General features: G+C 36.5%; 2 protein-coding genes across 2 annotated transcripts; one reads left to right on the forward strand and one right to left on the reverse strand.

Moving 5' to 3' along the window:
- Positions 1-2,114: 2,114 nt before the first annotated feature.
- LOC143391480 (olfactory receptor 5P1) lies at positions 2,115-3,050 on the forward strand. The gene has a single exon (XM_076844179.2). The coding sequence runs from the start codon at positions 2,118-2,120 to the stop codon at positions 3,048-3,050; it is 933 nt and encodes a 310-aa protein (XP_076700294.2). The 5' UTR covers positions 2,115-2,117.
- Positions 3,051-17,872: 14,822 nt separating this feature from the next.
- LOC143391481 (olfactory receptor 5P76-like) lies at positions 17,873-18,821 on the reverse strand. Its single transcript, XM_076844181.2, has one exon. The coding sequence runs from the start codon at positions 18,815-18,817 to the stop codon at positions 17,873-17,875; it is 945 nt and encodes a 314-aa protein (XP_076700296.2). The 5' UTR covers positions 18,818-18,821.
- Between the last annotated feature and the right edge of the window lie 4,162 nt (positions 18,822-22,983).

Below are 22,983 nucleotides of genomic sequence, written 5' to 3' on the forward strand. Positions count from 1 at the left end.
CACCATCTTTCCTCTCTTCATGTCCCCTCCCTTCCCTTCACTGGGTACTAAATTTTTTAATCAAAGTGTAGCCAATAACTCAACAAATCAATGAGTGATAGGGAGAAACACATGCAAAGGGATTTGTAAATTGCTGGACATTGTCTAAAGGAATTGCTATTTAGCTGAAGTTGATGGCAACTTCAGCTAATTTGGGTTAATATTTTCCTTGTGGCAAATCATAGGGATAAACTCCCTTGGAGCACAGAACACATTTCCTTTGAAGTATTGTTTTAAGAAAAATAAATGAGAATGGGCAATGAAGGAAGAGGAGGAGGAGGAGGAGGAGGAGGAGGAGGAGGACTAAGAAAGGTATTACAATTCAAATGTATCATATTTTGTTATGGTAACCTCCTAATGCTTGATTCAATTTATGAGATTCCTAGTTCAGATAGTAAAAAGATTGAACAGCTGAATGTCCAAAAGGGATGGGTGCTCAATTAAATAAAGATCTATTTACTCAGTGTGCTATTATGCAGATCTCAAAAATTATGTTTGTGAAAGATTATAAGGTAATACAATTTTTATATCAAAAGGAAAAGCTAAAATATATCTACAATGTGCTAAAAGTTATATTAAAGTACATCTAGAGAGGAAAATTCCTGGAAACAAATGTACCAAATTTCTAATGGTTGAGAGTGTGATAGTAGATATGTTTCATAGTAATGTTTCTTTTGAATTTCTGTTTTTTCCCCAACATCATTATTTAGTTTTTATTTAGAAACAAACTAAGATATCACTTATATTACTATTATAGCGCATTATATGAGCTTAAAAAGTCTCCCCTGCCTTTTGTCTCTATGAAGGCTGGTTCTGGTTGCCCAGAGCCTGTAGACTACACTAATCATGAATACATTCACCAACTCTTTCTTCAGCACTGTTTATGCATAAGCACTAGGTGTTTCTAATGCAAAGATAAATTAATTATTGCCGAGAATATGTAGTCATTGAAGAGAATGAAAGGTAAACAATAAGCAAACAATCATAACCCAGTATAAATAACAGCAATTTAGAGATCTGCAAAACATAATGTCTATAACCAGATTCACCCTTAGTCAGAGAAGGCTTTGGAGGGATATGAATGTGGGAGGACAAGTCGCCCATCATAATGATGGTAGGAGGCAGGAGCTTCCAACAAGAAGAAAAGTGGAGCAAAGGAGAGAAAATAGAGCACATGGAGGGGACTTAAAATAGTTCAGGAAAGTTGGTCAGTGTGAGTGGTGGATGGAAACATTCGGAGAGACAAGCCAAGTCACATGCAGGGATGTACCAGGAAGAATATCCTTATGCAGCGCTAATGAGATTACATTTCTTCATGAAGACCTGAGAAAGCACTAAAAGAATTAAATGAATATCTTTGGCATCCTTTTTTTGTGTGCGTCTTTTTTTTTTTTTTTTTTTAACTAGCAAGACATCACTATAGCATATTTTTGTGGATTATAAGAGAAAAATAATAAAAGGAAGGAGAAAATAGATAAAATATAGAAGAAAATTGCCTAGGGACTAGGGAAGACTGGAAATGAAAAGGAGGAGATGAAGAGATAAAAATTGGAAATCAGTTGTAAATAGAATCAATAGGATTTTATTGAGAAGATACAAGAGGAAGAGGCCTAGGAAGACTCCCAAGTCACAGACATGAGAGACTTTGGTGGATAGTGATGTTCTTCCCCAGATATAAAATGCAGGAGGAGTGGTTGAAAAAATAAATGGAAGGAAGTTTGGATTTAAGGTATTTGTAGGATTCGGAATAAATCACTGAGGATGATGAGAAGAGCAATTGAAACTATGGGTCTGGACCTTGGAATAGAGATCTGCTTAGGAGTCATGGTTTGAGAGACACGTTTATATAAATAACACATGAAGAAAAGAATATAACTAGACTGAAAAGAAGAAGCTAAATTATGCTCCTTTTACTTAGGAGACAAAAAAGAAATCCAGCAGATCATTAGTGCTGTGTGCAAAGGAAGAGGTTAATATGAAGGAGTCTAATGAATAACCCAAGAAAACCAGGAATGTGTGGAATGAAAACATTAAACAAACATTCTCATTTCCCTTAACAGGAACAAGTCACACAAGAGATGGAAGTTGGAAACCACACCACGGTGACAGAGTTCATCATCTTGGGGTTGACAGAGGATCCTACACTTTGTACCATCTTCTTGGTGATATTTCTAGGAATATATGTTGTCACTTTAGTGGGCAACACCAGCATCATTGCTTTAATAAGAAGCTGTTCTCAGCTTCACACTCCCATGTACCTATTCCTCAGCCACCTGGCTTTTGTAGACATTGGGTATTCCTCATCAGTCACACCTATAATGCTTATAGGATTTCTGCAACATGAAGTAGTCCTCCCTGTGGCTGGCTGTGAAGCCCAACTCTGTTCTGTGGTAACATTTGGGACAGCTGAATGCTTCCTCCTGGCTGCCATGGCCTATGATCGCTATGTGGCCATCTGCTCTCCTCTGCTGTACTCCACCCACATGTCCCCCAGAGTCTGCCTTCTCTTAGTGGGGGCCTCCTACCTGGGTGGCTGTGTGAATGCTTGGACATTTACTAGTTGTTTATTGAGTCTGTCTTTCTGTGGACCAAATCAAATCGATCACTTTTTCTGTGACTTCTCCCCTTTGTTGAAACTTGCCTGCTCAGATGTCTCCTTAATTGAAATTATCCCTTCCATCTCCTCTGGCTCCATCATTGTGCTCACAGTGTTTGTCATTGCCCTCTCTTACATCTACATCCTCACCACAGTCCTGAAGATGCGCTCCTCTGAAGGGCGCCACAAGGCCTTCTCCACCTGCACCTCCCACCTCACTGCGGTCACTCTCTACTATGGGACCATCACTTTCATCTATGTGATGCCCAAGTCCAGCTATTCCACCAGCCAGAATCGAGTGGTGTCTGTGTTCTACACAGTGGTGATCCCCATGTTGAACCCCCTCATCTACAGCCTGAGGAACAGAGACGTAAAGGAGGCCCTGGGGAAGGCAACTGTCGGGATATATTCTTAGGATCTATTCTTTGAATTTAAGACAACCTATCTAGTGTTCATGTACTCATATCACACTTAGTACCTACCATATGCTTCTTAACTGCTTAAATCATACCTCTTTGTTATAATTCTCAATTTTAAACAATTTGAAACCAATTTGGAAGCACCTTGAGATCAGTTATGATGATAGTACCAGCTATCACTATTATTGAGCTCCTACAGATGTCAAGCCCTTTTCCTTATTTAATTTATTTAGCAAACAATAACTTACATTTGCTATGTGCCAGGTCTCAGTCTAAACATATTACATTCATTTATTCACCTCTTCCTTTTACAACCCTATTATTCCTAATTTACAAGTAAATAATTTGAAACAAAGAGTGAGTAAGTAGTGATGCAGCTAACAACATTTGGGTCCAGTACATAAATATAGAAGTTCTGGTTCAAAAACATCTTGCTTTTCCATTTAATTTTCACAAAAGTACTGTGATTCGGGTAATTATAAATCCCTCTGAATTTGCAATGAAAAAAACAAATCTTGAAGAGTTCCAATAGTTTGTACAGGTAGAATGTGGGTTCAAGTGCTCTGTTTCCAGGTCCTGTGCAGTGTAGGCCGTACCTCAGTGGCTATAAAGACTTCAGCACTGCTACTGAGATAGAGCATTTGGGTTGAGTGATCAAGCCTAATCTAGTACTTTATGTCAAGCATTTAAACAAACTCTATTCCTAAAAAAACCCACGAAGTAGAGACTTAGGAAAAAGAATAAGAATAGAAAACTGGATTGATTCTCATCTTTAGGGAATTGGGTCTTGAACCATGATGCCATGATTTCACTGGCAGTCTATCCATATTTAAATACATGTTAAAAACAAATAGTCCCATTGCCATAATGTAATCTTCTTTTATTTGTAGAAATTTAACATGATATCTTTTATTTATAAGCATTACAATAAATATATTGACAATAATCATCATTGCATAGGTCTAAATCTACAAAGAAATCTGTGGAAAAAAACCTAGAGATATTGTCCACAGATACATATGACAGTAAAGGAATTTGCGGAAGTGTGATCTATTCTTCTTCACATTATTGCCACAATAATGGAAAAAGTAAGGAGAGATTTGCTGAGCCCAGGGACTTCCAACTCAGCAAATACTGAGACAACTATTCATGGCATCTGTAAACATGACTTAGAATTTAATTTTCCTTTACCTCCGTGTAATGGGGTGCAAGAAGTGAGGTTTGGAATATATAAGAAAACAAAGTTTTACAAAATGAAAAGTGCAACACAGAACATTTATAGTACTATTGCATTAATTAGGTGAAAATGCCAAATAATATCTAAAAGGTAACAAGGATAAATTAAAAGTCCCGAAATGATTAAATAATAGTGTTATAGGAACATTGTGTTTTGAATTTCTCTTATTTTATATTTGATTTCAAATAAGAAAACATGAAATAATATATGGAGATGACACACACTGACTCTCAAAACAATATAGCTGTGCAAACAGGCAAAATACAGATGTTAGTTTCCACTTTGGATACTTAAAGGGTATATTCTAGTTTTCATGTAGGGACAGCAGAGCTATAGTCACATAGAAAATCCCTATGACCTTGCAAGACCTGTTGTCCCTCGAGTCAAGCATCTTGCATATTAGAGAGATGCAAAACCCAAGAGAATGTTTTTTCTAGTGTTGTTGGAAAAGTGTTCTGATCAATGTGATAGCTTACTAAGCATTTATTAAATGTCAGGCATTATACTGATACAAAAACAAATAAACATTGTCGGACCTCTAAACATTTACTATATCATGTAAAACCTATGTGTACACTTGTCTAGAAGTAATTTTGCACCCATACTTATAACAAGGTGCCAAAGGAAGGCCACTTTTACCAACCAGGATTATGAAATAACACTTTCTGGAAGACAAAACACTAAAATGCACATGTCTTGCAACATGACTAGTAAAGCAAGGTAATAACAATGGAAAGATGTTTCAGATATAAGAAGTAACATTATAAATGTCATATAAGAATAAAAAGCAGTATATGTGGAGAATCACATTTATGAAGCACTAAGAATGAGGTGGGAAAAAGTAGTGACCAATGATGTCAACTAGAAACAGTTTATAAAAAGCCACAAATTTCATGGGAAGGTGTCCTTTATTCAGAAAGGAACTATTGAAAACCTTTATGCAAGGAAGTAAAATGGCTAGATGTATTTAGATCACTTTAACAAAGTTAAGTTTTACTTTTAAGAGTGGCTGGTTAGGAGAAAATTAAAATACTCCAAGAGACAGAGGATGAAGATTTGAGCCAGGGTCATAAAGAATAGAAAATAAGGAGGCAATAGGTTTGGAAAAAAAAAATAAGAGAGAGAATTGGCAGTTTGACTGATGGATGGAGAACAAATAGAGACAAGGAATATTCCAAAATGCCTCCCATAGTCTAGCTTTGGTGAGTAGATGTTGATACTAACACCAGTCTCCTAAGTGAAGTCCCCAGGTAGAATAGTAACGAAATACACTGCATTATAGTATCAGTAAAATCTATTATTACTCACACTCTAGTCTTTGTCATCATAGAAACAGATAATTCAGGGGTAGTCAAAGAAGAAAATTGACCAAGATAAGCCCTCTTCAATCTCTTCTTTAAAAAAAGTTTATTTGTGCATTATAGTTAGATGTGATATTGGGATTCATTTTGATATAATTATACAATAATGGAATATAATTTGCTCCAATTTAGTCCCCATTAATTCTCCTTTTCCTCTCCTCCTCCCTGCCCCTCTTTCTTTTCCTCTATTCTACCAGTCTTTCTGTTTATTTATGGTTTTTAAATTAGTGCATTATAGATATACATAAAGGCAAAATTCACTCTCATGTGTTTATATATGTACATAGTATAATTTGGTCAATTTCATTACACTGACCAAATTTCATTCCCCACTTCATTGGAAGATACTGAGGATGAGAAATGCATTATTTTCAAACCCAGCAAGATTTTTCTCTCCCCTCCTCTTATATTTTTTTCCAAATTTTTTCATAAAACCCAAATTGTTTATTTAGACTCACTGTTATATTTCATGATAGGCAGCTCTCAGAGTAACATTTTCTATATTCTTCTTGGAATTTTTTCAAATCCAAGAGTACATTTCCATTTTATCACGGGTGACAATATTATCAAAATTTCCAGTACTACTTATCAAATGGCAATTTCTTTTCAGCTCCTAAAAAACTGTGCCATCATTTTTTTTTAAATTCTCACTGTTTATTACTATTGAATGCAGATATATTCTTCTATCTTCTTTAAATGGAAGAAATTGCAGATGTACAGATATAAATTAGACAGAACAATATTTAAGTGGTGCCTAAATTCATGAAATTACATCAGATCAATAAAGAGACTTCAACTATAAAAGAGAAGATTCTAGGACAAATTCTTTTTATATATGAATTATTCATCATAGTCAAGATCTGAATGCAATACAAGTGCCTATTAGTGAATGAATAAAGAAAACGTGAATATATAAAATAGACTACTACGCAGCCTTAAATAGAAGAAAATTATGTCACTTGCAACAACATGAATAGAACTGGAGAACATAATGTTGAGTGAAACAAGCCAATCACAGAAAGACACAAACTATATGATCTCACAGGCAGAATCTAAAAATGTCAGTCTCCCAGGAACAGAGAGTAGAAAGTGATTACCAGAAGCTTGGGGAAAGGGAGCACAATGGAGAAAGGGAAGATAGTGACCAAGGAGTTCAATGCTTCAATTAGACCGGAAGGATAACTTTAAGTGACCCATTGCCTTACATAATGACCAAGGTTAATAATAATATATGGTGCATCTCAAAAAAGTTCTGATCACAAAAAGTGTTAAATTGAAATGATGAATTAACTAGATTTAATCTTTGTATAATGTAGCATAGATCAATATATCATATTGTACCTCCCAAGTACATACAATTATTACTTGTTAATTAAAATAAGTTAATTAATTAATAAAAAATAAAGCTAAAAATATACTTAACTTGTTGCATTTGGCTCCCCAGTACTATACCAGTTCCAATGTTTACTGCAGTATGCTTAAGTCTGGAAAAAAGGGCTGCGTCTTCAAATTCCCAGACAACTACACAGGCTATGAGCATAATGAGGAACCAGGAAAATATGACCTCACTAAGGGCACATATAAACTTCTAGTATTTGACGCCAATATTCCACTTTAACAAAGGACAGGTCATCCAAACAGAAGACAAATAAGAAAACATTGGACTTGAAGTATGCTTTAGATCAAATGGACCTAAAGTATGTGAACAGAACATGTGATCCATCAGAAGCCCAAAACACATTCTTCTCCAGTGCACATGGGACACCCCCCAGCAAAGGTCATTTGTGAGGCAACAAAACAAGTCCTTACAACTTTGAGATTGAAATATACCATTCATCTTTTTTGAAACTAGCAACCAATAACAGGGAGAACTAGAAATATTTCGACTACTTATTGGAATTTATACAACATCCTCCCGAACAACCAATGGTTGAAGAAAATCAAAAGGGAAATCAAGAAGTATCTTGAGACAAATGAACTAAAACTTACAAGATGTAGAAAAGGTAGCCATAAAAGGGAATTTTATAATGATAAGTGCCTACATTAAGAAAAAAAAAACCCCAAAACCTCAAGTAGTTGGAAAAAGATGAACTAAGCCCCAATTTTGCAGAAAGTAGAAAAAAAATAAACAACAGAGCAGAAATAAATGTGAGAGAATAGAAAAATGATACAAAAGATCAAAGAAATTATATAGGTCATGTGAAAAAAATATTGACAAATTCTTTACCAGAATAAGAGAAAAGAGAACACATAAATAAAATCAGAAATGAAAGAATACATTTAAAACTAACATCACAAAAATGCAAAGAATAAGAGACTACTATGAACAATTATACATCAATAACCTAGAAGAAATTAGATAAATTCCTAGAAATACACAGCCTACCAATATTGAACATGAAAAATAGAAAATCGGAACTCATCATTAAGAAGAAAGGGAATGGAATAAATAATCAAGTATCTCCCATTAAAGACCATCAAAGAAAACTCAGACCAGATGACTTCACTGGTGAAATTTAACAAATAGAGAAAAATTTATGCCAATCCTCAAACTCTTCCAAAAATTTGAGAAGGAAATACTTCCAAACTTATTCTACAAGACCACCATTACCCTAAGAACAAAGCCAGATGGGGATACATCAAAAGAAGAAAATTATAGGCCAATAACCCTAATAAGCATAGATGCCAAAAATCCTCAACAAAATACTAGCAAATGAAGTTCAACAGTACATTCACCATGATCAAAATGAGATTTATCTCATGGATGCAAAAATGGTTCAATATACACAACTTTATGACATTAATACAAAAAGGATTAATACAAAAAGGATTAAAATCATGATCATCTCAAAAGATGCTGAAAAATCATTTAAAAAATTCAATACCTTTTCATGATAAAACTCTAAAGAAAATATATAATGTATAGAAGTTACAGACCTCAATATAATAAAGGCCACATATGAGCAGCCCACAGTTAACACTGTACATAACAGTAAAGTGCTGAAATTGTTTTCCTCTAGGATTGCAGGAAGACAAAAGTGCTCACTTTCTCACCGATTCTCCTCAACACAGCACTGGAAGTTCTAACCATAGAACCAAGTCTCTGGGTTTGATCCCACCTCTGCAAAAATAAATAAATAGATGGATATGTAAATACATAAACAAACAAACAAACAAATAAATAAATAAACAAATAAGAAAGGTACACATTAAAATTAAAAAATAAGTAAAAGATGTGTTTTTTTTTAAGAAGGAAAAGAAAAGGCAGCTTATGAATTTGGGTAAAATATTTGCTAACTGATATCTGATAAGTATTTGACAGGGGATTAATTGTCGGGAGCAGCAAATGACTACAGGTTTCTTTGAACCATCCCAAGGCAGAGGTGATGACCCTCTGAGAACTCTCAGTGGAAACACTCCAATTGAGACTGCTTAGTTGCTGGTGACACCCTATTCAAAGGAGGTTCTGTAGTTCACAGAATTTATTGGCTTAATAGCCAATTATCAGCTGCCTAGAGGTAGAAGGGAAATGGGCACAAGCTGATAAGCTTTTAATTGAGCTGCTCCTGCTTGCAACCTCATTTTTGTTTATTGTGAATAAGCTTTCTCACAACAAATTCTTTTGATGTTTAAACCTACATGATAAACATGCTTGATGTCAGTCAAGCCTGGCTTTCCCACCAGGTCCAGCTCTCTCTAAATATTTATGTATTTATTTGTCTTTTTTTTTTTTTTTCCAATCCCATCATCAGCCTGAGTTTGGGAAAAACTGCATAAAAGCCACGCAGATTGTGGCAATTAATCTTCAAGTAAATAAGGAACTCACACAACTCAGAAGCAAGAAAGCAAATAACTTGATTAAAAAATAGACAAAGGACCTGTTTTCATCAACTTTTTTGCTGCTGTGACTAAAAGACTCAACAAAAACAATTTTAGAGGAGGGATAGTTTATTTGGGGGCTCATAGTTTCAGAGGCCTCAGTCCATAGGCAGCTGGCTCCATTCCTTGGGGCTTGAGGTGATGCTGAACATCAGGACAGAAGAGGGTGGCAAAGGAGAGCAGCTCAAATGATGATCAAGAAGCACAGAGAGGGAGATTAAGGTCAGCTCACCAAATGTATACCATAATAGCCCACCTCCTCCAGCCACACCCTATCAGCTCTCAGCCACCACTCAGTTAATCCCATCAGGGGAGTTAATTCACAGTCTTGATTAAGGTTCTCACAACCCAATCATTTCTCCTCTACATGTTCTTGGATCGTTTCACAGATAAGCTTTTGGGGACACCTCATATCCAAATCAGAAGAGGACCTGAATAAACATTTCTGTAATGAAGACATACCAAGGACCAACAAGCACATGAAAAAGTGCTAATCAGTATTGCTAAACATCAGGTAAATGAAACGGAAACCACAGGGAAACATCAGTTTGCACTTATTGGGAGAGCTATTACCAAAATGACAGAAGATAATAAGGGTTGGTGAAGGTACAGAAAGAAACCCTTGCACACTGTGGCAATGGGCATTCACACTCTGTTGTGTTCACACTGTGAATATTGTTATGCTCGAATTTGGGACCCCCCCAAAGACCACCAGAGACCAAGATCGATGCAAACAGCAAAGAGGTGTTTATTGCGAGCTAGCTCGGTCCTCCGGGCGCACACACAGCAACTGGTGACGCTGAGAGGCCCCGAGCCCAGGGTTTGCAGCAGTTTTATACATTCTTTGGAGAAGGCAGGGACCCCCACATACATCATAGCATCTCTTAGCAAATCATCACACACCACGGGAAAATCAAATAACAACTCTAAAATATGATTAGCACATTCACTGGCAGGAACAAGTTGGGTAGGGGTGATTGGTCATTACAAAAGGGGTATTCATTTGAACTGATTGGTTTAAGCCAAGAGGGGTGTATGTGCTGAACTACATGGTTTCCCAACATGTTATCAACCACCATAAACTACTGGGAGGGTCATCTGGCATCCCAGGTATTTCCCTGTCTCATGCTGATTGGTGGCTGCTAGGGGGTTGCTATGGATCCCCACCTAGCCTGACTGAGTCAGGGACACCTGGCGCAGCAGATCTCTCCGGTTATTTGTAGATAAACAATTTAGCAGGGTGGGAATGTGCCTAGGAGTGCTCTGTGGGTCTTTCCAAGGACAAAGGTCATGTCCCTTCCTTGGACAGGCTTTGCTCTGAGGTAGAGGCCGGTTTTTCAATATTAAATTGGTGACGCTGTCGCAGTGGTCCACCTTATGCTTTGAATATAAGCATATTGCTGCTCTGCAACCGAGGCTTATTATTAAAGGGACATGTTTTTTCTCTCCCTTCTCTTCTCCCCCTCCCTAACAGGATTAGGAAGACAGGTTATCTTTTCTTCCATATTTTAGGCCTAGTTGTCTGTCCTTGAGCACACACGCACTACAGAGAAAAAATGTCACTGGAAGATCTAGGAAATGACCATCTCACAAATTATCAAGTGAATTTCAACACACCATCAGGGTGCACCTCGGACCCCAGTCAGGGCACATCTGGAATGTAGCCTTCGAATCCTCTTTCAAAAAAACCCCTGTTTTCCTCAATGGGCAGAATCACAGGGACAGGAGTCCCCTATACTTCTCCTTTGCTAGCAAAAAAATAACTTTCTTCTTCCTTTTTCTCAAATCCATGTCCTCCTTATTAGATTGTCATCAGGCACAAGGATGGAGCTTTCAGTAACATGAAAACTGTATGGTGGTTCCTCAAAAAGTAAATGCTAGAACTACTGTAGGAGCCAGCAATTATTCTTCTGGGTACATATGCTGTGGAATTCTTGCACAGAAACACAAGATACCAGGGCATCAGCAGGATGCAGTGTTTATTAGGGCCAGCACTGGCTCAGCTGTTCTCATCCAAAGACTGAGCATTGGATGCAAGAGATGTTGCCCTATATGCCCCTGGCTAGTTCCTCTTTCAATTGCCAGCTCTTTATCTCCTATATAAATTAATACACATTCTAATTGGGCATTCTATTCCTATACTGTAGAGCTGGAACAATGATACAATTGAGTTGTGAAAGGTTCACACTGACACTGATGGAGCCACACAAGCTTTTTATTTGTTTTGAGAAGGTCCCTACTGAACAGCCCAAAAGAAATAAAATCAACATCTCATGGAGAGAGGTGAGCCATCATGTTCCCCTCAATTTTTCAGGATAGCCAAGATATAATAACAACCTAAGTGCCCTTTAGTGGATGAATAGATAAAGAAATTGTCCATACACAATGGACTATTATTCAACCTTAAAAAGAAGGTTCCCTGCCATCTACAACAACTTGAATAGAATTTGAGGATTTTATGCTAAGAGAAATAAGTCAGATAAAAATATTACATGATTTCAATTATATGCAAAAATCTTTTAAAAGGCAAATGCATAGAAACAGCATATTGGCAGTCAGCAGGAGATGGGAGAATGGAAGATAAGGTCAGAAAGTACAACGTTGCAGTTATGTAAAATGAATGTCTAGAAATCCAGTGTATGGCAGGACTATAGTTAATACTATCCTAAGAAAGTAAATTTTAAATGCTCCTACTGATACTGCCAGTTACTGGTGATGGGTTCTGCTCCCTCACATGATGAAGTATAACATTAGAGAAGCACAACAAGGCAAGCATATACATTTAGCAGGGGGAGAAGGAGGGCATAGCTGGTATCCTGGTATCCCCAGGAGTGAAGGCAGTCTGCTTTTTTATATATCCTAGGCTTCCTTTGTTCTCCTGCACCCTTCCCCCTTATCTCTCTCCTTCCTGTATGCATGACTAGGCCCAGGAAATGCAAGGAAGGATGGCCAAAAGGTGGGAAACAGGTGAGCTGAAGGGGCCAGGGAGGAGTGATCCAAGTAGGAAGGGCCCCGGGTGAATTAATAGCAACTCTACAACTCCTATAGGGAGGGACAATTCCTGGGACAGGTTACCTTAGCAACAGGTTGGATCAGGGACAGGTTTTTGATAAGGGTGGAGGAAGGGCTCTGAAGGAATTAACATTTCAATCCTTTCATTCTCTGGATCTGACCCTTGCCTATCTGCCTGTGTAATTCTGGCTTCACTACCACCAAAAGAAAAGATGTAGCATGAGGGATAAGTTAATTTTCTTAACTATAGTAATCATACCACTATCAAAACATCATGTTTTATACCTTAAACACGTACAATTCCTAAAAATGAAAAAAATGTGCCACTTCCTTTTAGTTTCATGGTTTCAGATGAGAAACATCTTTAAGATTGGTTTTCAAAGAGTCCTTTCTTTCTGGCTACTTTCAGTATTTTTCTCTTTCATCTTTAAAAGTGTAATTTGGAATGTGGATGTGCCATGGCATGAATTCTTTGATTTTTTTAACTATTATTATGCATTTTTCCAGATTCCTGGTTCTGTGACTCCATATCTGTTTCACCAGTTTTGGGACATTTTCACCCATCATTTGTATGAATACTGATTCAATTACCCATTTACTCTCTTCTTCTGGATACCTACCATATGTATATCAGCTGTTTTTATTGTTTCACAGGTACACGTAGCTCTGTTTTTTCTCTTTTCCAATCTATTTTCTTTACTGTTTAGATAGGTAAATTCTATTAATCTTTATTTAAGTCCTATGTATCTCCATTCTGTTATTCTGAACTCTACTATAAAGTCCATCCAAGAAGTTTGTTTAATTTTGATGATTTTATTTTTCAGATTATGATTTTTTTTTATATTATATTATTATTTATTTTCCTCTTGTTATTGTTGTCTGGGGGGTTGATTTACTGTAGATTGACACATAATAATAATAATATTTATAGGATACAACATGATATTTCTATTCATAATATATTTTGTAATTATCAAATCAGGGTAGTTACCATATCCAACACCTGAAATATTTTTCATTTCCTTGTGGTGAGAGCATTAAAAATCTTCTCTACAAGCTATTTTGAACATATAAAACATTTTTGTTAACTAGCCAGCCTACTGTCCAACAGAGAGACAGAATACCAGAACCTATTCCTCCAATTTAATATAACATTGTTAATAGGTACAATGTTACAGTTTTATAATTCAGTTTGGTTTATTTTTTTTAACTTTAATTTCTTTGCTGAATTTTTTTTCATTTCTTTCAAGAAAAATTAGTGTTTGCTTGGTGAAGCATTTTTTTAAAAACATATTTTCTTTTCTTTTTTAATACCTTTATTTCACTTATTTATTTTTATGTGGTGCTGAGGATTGAACCCAGGGCCTTGCGCATGTGAGGCGAGTGCTCTACTGCTGAGCCACAACCTCAGCCAGGTGAAGCATTTTTTTGATGGCTGCTTTAAAACACAATCAGATCATTTTGACGTCTTTGTTGGAGTCTTTGTCTTTTCCTATTCAATTTGTGAACATTTTAATTCTTGATAAGACTAGTTATTATTGTATTATGGACATTGGGGATATCATCATAAGATATATACGTGTGTGTGTGTGTGTGTGTTTGTGTGTGAAGCAGTTTTCCTGTTTGAGGTTAAACTAGAATTTCTAGGAAAGAGTACATGTTTGGATTTCTGCGGGCCCCACTGGAGAGGTTCTGACCATGGAAATGTACAAGGCAGTGTTCCTCTGGTGAGCAAACTCGAGGGTTGGGGGGTGTAACAGGTGCCCTTTTCCCCATGGTTGGAATATTTTGCAGTCTTCCCCAGGCACTCTTGAGATAACCAATGTATGCTTGGCAGGAGCACTTGTCTAATCATAACCAAAACATCTTACATTGTGACCAAATGTAACCTATTGATATAAATAAAGCCAGCAGCTCAGAGGAGCAGCCATTTGGCCACTTTGCCATTGCTGCCTCTGCATCTTGCTGCTGTCTCCTTTTGCTTTCTTTACACCCCACTGATACCAGAGTACCAAAAATGGAGTGTGACTCACACTGCCTCCTTCCAGTTGGGTGAGGTGGAAATCTAGCACCCCCTCTGCCCTGTTGACTCCTTTCAGAGAAAGTGGGGTCCTGATGTGCATGCCTCCTCCCTCTGAGTAAGCTCTGCTCACCACTGGGCAGCGCTGCCTCTAGGAAGGAGGAGGAGGAGAGCGGGTGGTACTGCTTTGTTGTTGCAGGTGGGGAATCTCAGTTCCCACTGGCTGCACACAGGGGAGGGGACAGAATGCCCAGAGTCTCACCTCACATCATCTCATTAAGTCTGTGGCTGCCTGGTAACACAGAAGGCTCATTTCCCCAGTGGAACCACCAACACTAGCCAGGCAGGGGGCTGGGAGGAAGGGAGGGGTGAGGATCAACCCTTGGTTGGCCCCACTGAAACCTGAAGGAGCCGGAGGATTCTACCTTTTCATCCGTGTTTGTCTGAAGTAGGGCGAGAATTGCTAACAGGTGTTCTTTTAAGGCTACTTTTTCCCCCAGGTTTTTGACTAAGGACAGGTTTTTGTTAAAACGTTTTTGGTCTGGGTCTGTTGGTGGTCCTGGGTTGGAGACTCTGTTTGCTCCTTCACGGTAGATGGAAGCAATAAGGAAAGCCAAGAGACTCCCCGCTATTTTCTTCCTCCAGTCTTGAGATCACTTAGAATCTGCCTTCTGAAGTCTTCCTATATTCATTTGTTGTGTTATAGTTAGTTTCTTTTTAGTAATAAGAGGGAAGTCCAGGGAGGAATGAGGCTAATTCATCTTCAGTTAACCAGAAATCTATGCCTTCAAACATCAAAAAGTACTTATCCAGATTCTTATTTTTGTTTATTGTTTCAGAGAGTCTCATACAAATTATCCTGTCACTGTCAATTTATATTCAGATTTGGACATCTCTGTATTTTGAACAGAAAGACTTTGCCAGAAGTAAATGTTTCAGAAGTAGTGTCCCCTAGAGCAAAATGTTCTGTTTGTCAACCTTCTCAGGGTATATATCTTAAAAGAAATCAAAGAATTAAGAGGACAGTTGTGATCTTGATCCTTTGCTTATCCTCTATGTGTCTTGTCTTCTGTAAAATAAGATCTCAAAATTAGCAGAATCAATGGTTCAAGAAGGAGCAAAAGTTTCATTCAGCCATCCATTAATTTATCAATTTTTTCATTCATTCATATCCAATATGCATTTAAGTTCTAGGAACTATATGAAAATTAGGAACTATGTTCCAGGAACTGTGTGAAAATTAGAGTCTTGGGGAGGAGGAATTTTTGGTAGTTTCCTCTGTGAGGCTTCCAGCATTGTGAAAACACAAGCACCTGAATAAATAACTACCAGTGCACTAAGTATTTTGAAGAAAACACCTAAGGTTCTACAAGAGGATAATGGTGTCCATAGTATGGTCTGAAGCTTTTCCAGAAGGCACCCTAGAATTGGTCAAATAACATATAGGTTGGTAGCTATGGCATAGGTAGGTTTTGCCTAGGTAAAGGAAAACGTGTATTTTATGAAAAGTCCAGAGGCAGCAAATAATGGGGGTATGTTTAAGGATTTGAAAGAAAAACAAATCATTGGTTCATAGAATCTGTATTCTCAGATACCTAGAGGAAAATTCATAAGAGATGGAAAGAAAACAAAGGTCATATTCAGGAACTTATAGGACATGTTAAGAAAGGTATCTTTATTCTAAAATCTTCAGAAATTTTAAGAAAATTATTTATATTTATGGCTATAGTTGGCAAAGAGAGAATGAATTGGACGAGATTTAGAGACAGAAGAGGGAAAATCTAGATAGGGTTATATTACTTAGGTTTTCCCAGAGAGACAGGTTTACACACAGAGACATGAGTACACACATATGCATATATACACACATCTATTTCAGAGAGGGAGAGAGAAAGAAAAAGAGACTGAAATTTTAGGGATTTTGTTCACATGGTTGTGGGGGATGGAAAGTCAAAAATCCAAAGGTCAGGTGAGCAGATTAAAAATACGGTGAGAGTTGGTGTTTCAGTCCAGAGTCCAAAGCCACTCTGAACACAGAAGTTCTTCCTCTTCAAAGGACCTGAGTCTTTTTTGCTTAAAGTCTTTATCTGAACACAGCCCATCCATACTGTGAAGGATGACCTCCTTTAGTCAATGACTGCTGATTTAAATGTCAATCACATCTAAAAAGACACCATCAAATGAGTGTCTATAGTGGTATTGTACCAAATAACTGGCCACCACAGTCTATTCAAGTTACTACATAAAATTAACCCATCACAGTGGTGCTATCTATCATAAGCAAAACATGGAGGATCTTAGTTTGAAGTAGAAGTGCTAATAATGAAGATGGAGAAGAGTAGTAGATAAATATCGGTCTCAGAATGGACAAGACATTGTGATCAAATATAGGAGTGCAGGGAAAGAAGTAAATTACTCTCACACTTCTGAATCAATAAACTGAGTCAATAATAGTGCCCCCTACTAGAGGGGAACAAGATGCGAATAAAGAAAGGACAGGAAAAGATAAATAAATTTTGTAGTCATCAGCATGTAGATGTAAAGATAAAACCCTCAGGGTGAAAATATGCATCCCTCAAGCTTCCTGACCATGAGTGACCATGTCTGACCATGGGTGAGTCACTCCAAGCATGTTCCACTCTTTCCTCAAAGATTGCAGGAATTGTGTTCATTTATACATAGAAAGTCCCCTTTTGACCTGACAGAGAAATTCACACATTAGTCAGGGACATCTTAACATTTTCTTCTGTGGTGATCCTTCTATATCCAAGGCTGAAGTCATAGGCTAGGAACACAGACCAGAATTATAGGGGACCACAAAACCAATATCCAACAGATAATCACAGTGCAAAAACAAACTAAAAAACACATCTCTAGCAATTTTATTTTCTGTTCTACTTTGTCATTTTTCTTTCAGTCATAAATGACATTATCATGTACATTGCAGGATGAGTTGTGGTTGAAAATGAATACAACCTTAAAGATTATATGCACAATCACCTCAATTTCTAGTGATAATTACTTCTGAAAAAATATGAATACAAATGAAAAAGAATTTTATGCAGATTATGTTTATGGGAAATAATTTGTTATTCTTAACTATAAATTAAATTTATTAAAGCTAATTCATTACAAACTTATGATTTACTATTTGATATCTAAAAATAAACCCTTCTACATTTACTAAAAGGTTCCACATGGGCTAATTATGTACAGTAGGTATATTTCAACCAAGGACACACAATTTCCTTTTATTATTATATCTATGGGATATTAGTACTCTCTCTAGTCTAACCAAAAAACAGATAATTAAGAAACTATTTTCCTACCAAGTGCTCTCTTCAGAGCTCCTTTAATTTCCTGGTTCCTGAGACTGTAGATGAGGGGATTTAGCATGGGGATCACCACTGTGTAGAACACAGACACCACCTTGTTCTGGTCAGTGGAATAGTTGGACCTGGGCATCACATAAATGAAGGTAATGGTCCCATAGAACAGAGTGACTGCAGTGAGGTGGGAGGTGCAGGTGGAGAAGGCCTTGAGGCGCCCCTCAGTGGAGCGCATCCTCAGGATGGTGATGAGGATGTAGATGTAGGAAATGGCAATGACAAAAACTGTTACCACAATGATGGAGCCAGCAGAAAATGTGGAAACAATTGCAGAGACACCAACATCAGAACAGGAGAGCTCAACTAAAGGAGCAAAATCACAGAAAAAATGATTGACTCGATTTGGTCCACAGAAGAGCAAAGAAAAGACAGAAAGGGTAAATGCAGCACCATTGAGGAAACCCCCTGTATAAGCCACTACAAATAACTGGAGACAGACTTGTGTGGACATTTTGGTGGAGTAAAGCAGTGGGTTGCAGATTGCCACAAAGCGATCATAGGCCATGACAGCCAGAAGGAAGCACTCCACTGTCCCAAAGAAAGTGGCTGAACCAAGCTGGATGCCATACCCAAGGTAGGAGATGGCCTTTCTCTCCACCAGGAAGTTTACAAGCATATTGGGTGTGACAGAAGATGAAAAGCCTATGTCAGCAGAAGCTAAATGGCTCAGAAAAAAGTACATGGGGTGATGGAGCTGAGAAGAGACTCTGATGAGAATGATCGTGCTGAGATTGCCACAGATGGTCACCAGGTAGATGCACAGGATGATCACAAAGAGGAAGACTCGGAGGACTGGATCCTCAGTTAAGCCCAATAGAATGAACTCTGTCACTGCAGTGTGGTTCCCATTGACCAGGGAATCCATGGGACAGTAGCTGCTGAAAAATGAACTTGTGAGGAAAACATGACATTATATTAAAAAAATTATAAATATATGGTTTTATTTGAATTAATGCCTACATGGGGATTATTATAAAAATAGATCATTCAAGTAAAATTTGGTCTAATTTTTTTTATTTTAGAGTCCCAGAGTTTATATATTTAAGTGTAATGAGTCATTTTATAGTTTAAAAATTGTTTTTAATGGAAACATTAAAAACTTTCTACAAATAATGTAAATATATATGTGTGTGCAAACATTTAAGTAGCTTCAACACTACTTAAAATATAAAAACATGGCTTGCAAAAATAACAAAAAAGAATCATTAATTATGACAAAAATAATTAAAATGTATGAGACCAATGAAGATTTGAGTAATAGCTAAATTTATTTTATGCTTACTAAATTATCACCCCATAGATTAAAATTTATATGTATAGTTCTATTTTAATTTCCATGAAATTAAGTACTTTTATTATTTCCATTTTATACTTGAGGAAAGTCAGTTTGAAAATGTTAAGTAACTTTCCTAAGGTTACACAGGAAGTAGTCGAATCGGGTATGAACTCAGACTGGTTAAAATTTGTCTATTCTTTTAGTAACCATTGCTGTAAATGAAATGCTAATTATAACAAATTAGATGGTCATTACAATGAGTATATGTGTAAGTGGGGGATAACAGGTTAGCCTTTCAGCTTTCTAGAAGTTTACATAAAAGAGGCACTTCCTTAGTCACATAGTTTACAATATCTTTCAGTTAAATGAGACCATCTTTAAGACCATTTTTTAAAATGAGAAATACATTTTTTTTCCTGATAGAACAAGGAAAAATATCAAGGAATCAAAGTAATAAATTAAATTACCTATTGTAAATTTATTAAACATTTTTATTATTTCTAGTTAAACCATTGCTTTAACAAATTATTTGAAATGCCATTCTAATCGCTATTAAAATATCACTTGATTAATATTCAGAACAAATTTTTAAAGTTTGTTTTCTTCAAGTACATCAAATAATTTTATAAGGTAATATTTTCTCAAATGGAATATTATGGAATGAAACATTATTATTTTCAACACAACATAGAACTGAATCATATTTCAACCTAGAGTTAATATGTTCACTCAGGATCACCCAACAATGTGTCAGGTTCACTCTAAACTCCCAAGACTTTTGGTCTTACATCCTTTTCTTTGTCTAAAATGTCTAGCGCCTCCGATGCTAGAACATTCAATCAATAAACAAACTAAGTTTTCCTGAAAAATTTTCAGGGTGTCCCCAAAGTATGTTAAAGCTGCTGTATATTTTTTTATTCTTATGAGTTCTTTTTTTATTGGTTCTTTTTATTTATATGTGACAATAGAATATACTGTGACATAATTATAAAAGCAAGGAATATAATTTGTTCCAATTCAGTCCCAGTATTTCCCCTTCCCCTTTCTTCCTCCCACCTTCTGTTGCCTTCCCTCCACTCCACTGATCTTTCTGCTATTTACTTACATATTTTTAAAAATCATTGTCACTGTGCTATTTTCATATATATATACATAGAAAGACCGGATTCATTCCACTGACTTTCCCTATCCTATCCCTCCTCCCTTCCTTTCATTCCCCTTTGTCTACTCTTCTGATCTTGCTTCTGTTCTTTTTTTAAACCCCTCTCCCACTTATTTTGGTTTAGCTTCTGCATATCAGAGAAAACGTTTGACCTTTGACCTTTTGGAACTGGCTTATTTTACTCAGATAGTCCCCAGTTCTATCCATTTACCAGTAAATGCCATAAAGTCTTCCTTCTATATAAGCTACTGGATTTTTTTAGCATTATGGTAAAGAGCTAAGTTTAGCTACTATTAAAGATCATGCAAATTTCTAATCTTATAGGTAGATAAATGAGGAATCTTGGAAAACTGAATTATTTCCTGCCTATTCACAGAAATTTGTGGAAACTTTAATTCAACTACAAGTATTTGCTAGCTGACTGGTTGGTTATATCTGCCTTGTTTCTCAGTTTAGGAACATAGAACAACTTAGAAGAATAAAGTGTTCTTAAGTGTAAATAAAAATCAGTAAATCAGATTTACTCACAAAAGCTAAACTCTTACCTCTTGAAATAAGCATTAATTTATGTTGCTATAGCAAATGCAGTCAGTATTAATATACCGTAGCTGTTATCCATTAATATTAGTGTTTGCTTTTGGGGATAAATCTCTGAAGATTCTAGAGTCAAATGTGAATTCAAAAACACTGAGGATCATTCTTACATTCTCAAGGGAATATTGAGTAGTTCTTTTCACACAACCACAACTAATCTTCAAGGATTCTGTCAATTCTCAAGTGATCTTTTTTTTTCTTTTTAAGCAGATATTGGTACACTTTCATTTGATAATTATTGGAAGTATAATCAATTATTTCATAGCTAAATATTGGTTCTAAGTTTACTTTGTTAATTCAGGCTTAAAAATACTAAACTGCACCCGGAGAATTGGCATAAGCCTGTAATCCCAGAGACTCAGGAGGCTGAGGCAGGAGGATTTGAGTTCAAAACCCACCTCAGCAAAAGTGAGGCACTAAGCAATTCAGTGAAACCCTGTCTCTAAATAAAATACAAAATTGGCTGGGGATGTGGCTCACTGGTCGAGTGCCCCTGAGTTCAATCCCTGGTACCAAAACAAAATAAAACTAAGCTACAAATATAACATGGTAGCTTATCTTTTTTCATTACCACCTGTTCATTTTAAAGTATTTTATAGTGTTAGATCTAAGACACTCCCTTAGGTAACTTGAGGAATATGGGGAAGTTGACAAAATTGAATTTTAAATATCAAAATTATTTAAGATATGCACAAATTTTTATAGCCAACATCATAAAATAAAACCTTTTAAAGTTATACAGATGAGGAACTGTGAATTAAAGAGATTCTGATGACTTCCAGTTAAGACACAGTCTTACCTGTGTTATGTCCACATGCCACAAAGGATAACTATTGGTTAGTGGCTTATGTGAGGCAAAGAAGGATGGTAGAAACAATGACTTCAACCTGAAGACTCAATCTAACTCTTTTGCTAATCCTAATTTAAAAAATCCTGCCTTGCCCTCCAGATGCCCCCTTGTGGAAAAGGCTGACCACTAATAGTACTGACCAACTTTCATTTGAAGCTTACTCTGCCTAGCACTGTGCATTATCTTTGCACACCTCATCACATTTCAACCTCACAATGATTTGGTAAAGCAAGTATTCCCATTATCCTGGATTAATAGAGAAGGCTTACTTTAATCTACTTGTCAACACATACTCAATTGGTAAAAGTAAATCCAGGTTTAAAATTTGGGGGCAGATTGGGTATTTGAATGTGTACCCTGAATTCCTGCTGTCACCAAGATATAAGTGCCCCGTAATGACCACTGGTTCACAACTAATCCCTGATGAATTATTTTTCTCTCTCCACTCTCAACACTCCACCCAAGTTCCTCCAACTAGAAGCCTACAGTCCTACCCTGAGCACTAAGGGTGCTAATCAGGATGCTCATTTCCTCTCGTGTGTTTGCCAGTGAGTCTGTTGATCTCACCTCCTTTGACCTTGTAAAATGCGTGCACTTCTACCCATCTCTGCACTGATTTTTCTATGTTCATGATATTCTTTTGCATCACAGCCAGAAGGAGTTATTTCTTGAAAGAATTTAACTTCACTCATTTTTATTGGTATCAAATAATTGCCTGCTGTAAGTTAAAATGACTCATATAAAAAGGCAATGGGCCAGTGCCACATCAATACAAACCTAAAGCTCCCTTCAGGTAACCATCTTTTATTCTTTTAACTATTTTGTGATTGAGATACTTCAGAGTGTGAAAATCATACAGTTTGCTAGGGTAAAAATAGTATTTATGTGTTCCTGCTATTTTCCCTATGTAATTTGAACATAATGGGTACAAGGAAAAAACTAATTGTTTTCCTGGGGGTGAACAGATCTGTACGGAATATAGTTGTTGAATTTAAGTTCCAAATAATAATATTAAATGCTTCAAATGTCAAAAAAGGAATAAACTTTAATGCAATATTTTATTTCAATGAGAGAATAAAAATCATTTATCACAGGCAAGAAAGTTTTGTGATATTGAGTTTAAAAGTTGTATAAAAATAAGCAGGTATA

Source organism: Callospermophilus lateralis, chromosome 2 (genome assembly GCF_048772815.1).
Source record: "Callospermophilus lateralis isolate mCalLat2 chromosome 2, mCalLat2.hap1, whole genome shotgun sequence".
Classification (NCBI taxonomy): domain Eukaryota; kingdom Metazoa; phylum Chordata; class Mammalia; order Rodentia; family Sciuridae; genus Callospermophilus; species Callospermophilus lateralis.